Source organism: Eptatretus burgeri, chromosome 4 (assembly GCF_056783735.1).
Source record: "Eptatretus burgeri isolate ZD-2024b chromosome 4, Ebu_testis_v1, whole genome shotgun sequence".
In the NCBI taxonomy this organism is placed as follows: domain Eukaryota; kingdom Metazoa; phylum Chordata; class Myxini; order Myxiniformes; family Myxinidae; genus Eptatretus; species Eptatretus burgeri.
This window is the reverse complement of record NC_140964.1, coordinates 121,058,606-121,064,225: the sequence shown is the minus strand read 5'-3', so window position 1 is coordinate 121,064,225 and position 5,620 is coordinate 121,058,606. Positions and strand designations below refer to the sequence as shown.

Below are 5,620 nucleotides of genomic sequence, written 5' to 3'. Positions count from 1 at the left end.
TTCTGTGGAATCTAAAGTTCTTAATATTATTGCCCTCTCCAATGATTAAGGCAAAAGCACAAGGCTTGTTGCTTTCTCATCACAGACAGGTTGGTGGCTTCTGTAGGGGTTTTTTTTCCACATCTCTGGGATTGCTCCTTTTTTCTCTCTCTCTCTCTCTCTCTCTCTCTCTCTCTCTCTCTCTCTCTCTCTCTCTCTCTCTCTCTCTCTCTCTCTCTCTCTCTCTCTCTCTCTCTCTCTCTCTCTCTCTCTCTCTCTCTCTCTCTCTCTCTCTCTCTCTCTCTCTCTCTCTCTCTCTCTCTCTCTCTCTCTCTCTCTCTCTCTCTCTCTCTCTCTCTGTGTCTCTCTCTCTCTCTCTCTCTCTCTCTCTCTCTCTCTCTCTCTCTCTCTCTCTCTCCTGGACCCTGCACCCAATCTTTCAGTAATTTCCTCCTGTTCAATGCTGAAAATCCAGGCTTACTGCCTCACCCAGCTCTTTTGTTACAATTTTCTTACATTTGTGGAACTGCTTCGCTTAGTCTGTCTGATCCCACCATGCCTGCCAAGATTCAAGCTTGCAGTAAATCACCACCACGTTACCCCCCCCCCACCTCCATCCTCACGTGTGACATTTTCTTCTTCCATTAAGCTTATCTAGCCTAACCCTCTTGCAAGCAAGTTGCTGTGTTTGCTTCCTCTGTCTCCAACCCCAAAAAATTAAAAAATTCATTCACACCATCGCTTGTGTCCATTTGTTGCTCGTCTGTGCTACTGCCAGGACTTTGCCTCTTTACCCTATGTTTCCCAGCTCGCTCTTTGTATACACATTTTCTATTCAAAAATAAAACTTATGCAACTGATCTAGATTCTGTGTCCCTTTGAGATCTGAATATCTTTCAAAATTAACGTTTAACGTTTCACCGATTCAGTGTCACAGTCAATAAACGAAGCTGTTAGTTGTAATCCATTTGGTGGAATCTTATGCTGTCAGTTAATTGACATTAGTGATGTTATGATGGATATCTGTTGTTGGTACATGAAAAACCTACCAGTGAGGGACACCCAGACATCAGTAGCCACAAATTTCTCAAGTTAACCACATATCAGCATACTTCCATCTGCCTTTTCATGTTCTTCTCCAATTCTTCCAGATTTTATCAATTTTGTATTCTATTTCAAGTGTTTAATTTTTCTTTTTTTTTTGCATCAAGTATGTTGTGAGTGTTTGTGACATCGATGAATGCACACATAAACAGAAATGAAAAATTGATGTCGTCATAGAAATCTTCAACAAACAAAGGTTGAAGGGAAGTCCTATTCGGTGAGTGTAACAACTGGGAATTAATCGTTGTCCGCATGCATCTATCCAGCAAAGGTCTCCGGTTTGTAACCATGCCACATTGGAACTGTACATAACTTACATACATACACACATGAGTAGAAATATAAGGTAAACTTTTCGTTATATAGCCGTCTCTATACGAGGCGTCGACGTGTTCTGAAGGTCTTCGGCAACACAAGCTATATAATGAAGATTTCACTTCAAAGATAAAAAGTTGTAAGAATGAAATCCTGGATTTAGAATTGCTTGCTGAATTCTAAGAAAATTAGAAACAAAAATGTATCCGATAAATAAAAGAAGACTTCTAGATGCCACAAGTAACTGTTTCAAACATGAAATGTAGAAGAAAAGCCCATTGAGAGTTAAGTTCCTGACATTGTGAAAGAGTCCAATGGTTAATGGGAAACAAATTTACAACCAGTTATAATCAGATCATTTTACACAGTATCACCAGCAAATTATATATTTACTCAAATTGTCCCTCAGATTTGAAAATCAGGTGGTAAAATAGACTTTTCACTGTGCTGAAACCATGTAAATATGTCACTGGCACCATGTCATAAGAAACATTGAACTGAAGAGCACAAAAATGTAGTGAGTTTTCGGCCGATGAGTGGACGGCACAGAGTTCTTGCCCTGATGAATCTCCGGCGGTGCTTTCTTCCATTTCTTCATGCACCTCTCTCTTTTCCTTGCTAATCGGGTTCCATCATTCTGCCTCATGGTACTAACAGACATGTAAGTCCCAAATGGTGGATTTCCACTAATACCCTTCTGTTTCTCGTGTGGAAATTCTTCTTCCCCATTGTAAGTATCACCTTCATTGTCAGACAGAAAGGTTTGACTCTCGTCATCCCGTCGACTGGTTTGACCGTGGCATTTTCCAGGTTTGCGTGTGGTGACGGTACCACTATCCAATTTTGCCAAAACGTCGGGCTTCGTGTGTTGCTTGTGCGAAGGCGCGTGTGTAAATTGCAGTGTGGTGGACCACTCTGAGCACAACAAGAAGGTTTTCTCGGGCAGATCTTGCAGCTTCTTTCCAACAAGGGCCGGCGGTGAATGGCACAACGCCTTCGTGCTGGATCCTTGGAAATCCTGGTACCACGTCCACAGGGAGTATGCGTGGCAATCACAGGCCCAAAGATTACCATTGACCCTGAGGTACTGAAGAGACTTTAGGTCTGCTAGTGCAAGGCCGGAGAGCTCTGAGAGTTCATTGTTGAAAAGAAAGAGTGTTGTGAGGGCTCCAAGATCACGAAATATTCTCCTTTGTACAATGCGCAGGTTGTTTTCGTGTAGGAGAAGCGTGTCCAGGCTGAGTAGTCCCACAAAAACGTTTTCTGACAGGCCCATGAGCTTATTGCTGTGTAGAAACAAGTGTGTGAGATTCGAGAGGTCAGCGAAGATATCATCCTGGAAGTAAAGGACAATCCATCAGTGAAGAAAAAAAGAATATTCCATATGACAAAGATCAATTAAAGTGAATGTAATTGGACCACAATTTACCTTCACAGCAAAATATTAGCATATGCACCATTTAAAATGTTATCACATGATGTATTGTGCAACTACTTTGTGAGTGGCCAAGTAATTAATTATATATTTTTATTTTTTACAGAATACATTATTGAAAGCTCGAACCACCACATGGTATCAAATATAACTGGATGTAATTTACCATATTGTGGAACCTCCATGGACATGGATTGTCTAACCTATTTAAAGGTGAATTTTGTAAATTTTTTGCCCAGTAATTGCAGTACTCTTATTTGTGGTCTACTATATTCTTCTTCCTCTTCTTCTTCTTCTTCTTCTTCTGCTTGCGTATGGCAGCTTGGCTGCCAGGTGGCTATCATTTGGTTGGGGAGTGATTATGCTGCTGATGCTGTGCTCCTATATACTAGTACAGTGGTATTCATTTTACCAACCTCAGAAAGATGACAGGCTGAGTCGACCCCACCTGGTGTTAATTCAGCAGCCAACAGGGCTTGAACTCCGTACCCTAAGATCCCAAGCCAGCCACCCAAACCACTAAGCCAACACCAGGCTTGTCCACTATATTGTGTGAACTGCACCATAACAAGGAGCTGCCACTCTAGATCCCCCGCTGTTTGGGTGGTATGAGGAATAGATCTGTGTAATATGAAAGCTAAATGTTGATCGGTTTTTGAAATATCGCATACACAAGCCAAGTTACCGAGATGGTTGCCACGGCAATAAAATTCAACCAATCACCACCGTGATCTATTCAGGTTGAGATAATGTCATGGGGAATAAATATCTGCAATATGAAAGCAAAATGTTCACCAGGTTTTGAAATATCTCGTACACAAAAGTACATGGACAGATGATCAGTCGGTCAGTCGTACGGAGCTCATTTCAATGTCCGTCTCCGACCTTGCCGGAGGGGTGGGGTACAGCAATGGTGAGGAAAGAATAATATTTGTAATTGCAAAATGAATGTACTCTACTGTAGTCGATGCAAGCAACTGAGTAGTTATTTTATAGACAGTGGCTGCATAAATCGTGCTCCTCAAAAGTCTCTTTTCCTGTCGCAGCAATTGTGGCTTTTTCAGAAAAATTACCACCAAAAATACAACTCTAGATGAAGGAAGAGTGGTAATGCATCAAAACGAGCAACACATGTACCTACTATCAATTTGGAGAGACAACGCTTCCCGAGACACATCTTGTGCGAACAAAACAATGGAAGCTTTATTTCCCAGTGTCTCAGGCTCATGGGGATTGTACAAAACATGTGGAGGACAAGGGGATTAGGATGCAGCGGACTAATTAACAGAGGCAACATTTTGCCTTGTAGGTCATGTAGAGCAACATTTGATCTGGAAACCAAACAAAAAAAAAATCTAGAATACGATCGCACGAGAATAATGAACCAAAGTCAGAATGCTAGGTGCTTGTTAGGGTAGCACGGATAGATTTTGAGGAATGACAGTGACCATTTGACAACAGAAGGAATAGTAAGTCAAAGTAAAAAATATCCACTTGGATGTTATTTATAACCAACACCGGTGGTCGTTATTTCCTTGGGTTGCTGCTCAATTGATCCTCTGTCCACCATTTGCACGTCTCTAAAAAAGCACTTTTGTGTAATGCTTTTGATTCAATATTGGAAATTCTCACTGTGCATGATATTTCTGCTACTTTTGACATTTGTGGGGAATTTTGAGATGTGCTATGGAAGTGCCTCATTATGCATAAGTGAATATCTCCTGCTTCCTTTGTTATATGTTCCGTGTGTTAGCTTTTGTATGACCCTCAAAATTGTATCCAAAAAAATAACAAAAACAAACAAAAAAATAATCATTGTTATTCGCTTGAAACGGATAATGCCATCCTCCACACAATGAGGGTAGGAGGTGTAGAAGGTGACAGACAACTATAAGACAGGCTTTGATGGGCCTAATGGCCTCCTCCTGTGTTGAAGTTCCTTGCAAGGGACCTCATATTATGTGGTGAAGTATTTGTTACATTTATGGAAGTTAATGGGAGAAGGCAGTGTAAATATTGACTGTCCATATTGTCAAACCTGTCCTGTCCTGTTTGTTTGTCGTTGTTGATGATGATTATTATGTTGCTGCTGTTGTTTTATGAGCTTGAGACCAGATTTATGGAGTGTACACCATGTTTGCTCAGTTTAAATTGCATAGTTTGCTTTACATGACAGTAGTTTTACTGTGATATTTTTGTGCTATTGTCCAGTCCAGTGTCTATGTCTGTATTCATCTTACCTGTTCAAATATTTGAGTATGGAATGATCGTTCTATGAACATTGTGAACATGGGAGTGTGAGTGTCACAAACCAGGTCACCTCATTCAAAATATAAAGGGCATCTTGATTGAATGCAACAAACGATTGTCATTCCCATTTTCTGCTCTTGTCGCACCAAAAACTCAAGATAAACTCCCAAAAGGATAACTACTACAATCACTCTGACTTGGATTTCGAAATATTTTATACATCAGTTATTTCAAAATTTTAAATCAGTAAATGTTTGAATGATAGACCATTTTGCCAAGAATAACTAAGACGTTTATTTTGGGTATCGGACAATAAAGAGCAATTTCCTTCTGTATCCATCTTGTCCACCTTATGCATCCTCTCCTGCTGCCCATTCCTCATCGCACCCAATGTTTGGCTGTCTCCCTCTATCTTGGCCTTCAACTCTGCTGTTGGTGTTTCCCCCCTTACCTCTCCCAACTCTTATTTTGTCCTGTTGTGTCCTGATCCATTAAGTGTACCAATACTAGCTCTTACGAGCTTCGATTATGCATACA

At 40.7% G+C, this 5,620-nt stretch overlaps 1 protein-coding gene across 1 annotated transcript in view; it reads right to left on the bottom strand.

Annotated features, from left to right (window-relative positions):
- Positions 1–394: 394 nt before the first annotated feature.
- LOC147028996 (reticulon-4 receptor-like 2) overlaps positions 395–5,620 on the bottom strand; it is a 57,003-nt gene continuing 51,777 nt past the window's right edge. Inside the window, exon 3 of the mRNA XM_085879901.1 lies at positions 395–2,734. Within this exon, the coding sequence (XP_085736027.1) occupies positions 1,865–2,734 (870 nt within the window). The 3' untranslated portion in view covers positions 395–1,864. The remainder of the gene's footprint in view (positions 2,735–5,620) is intronic.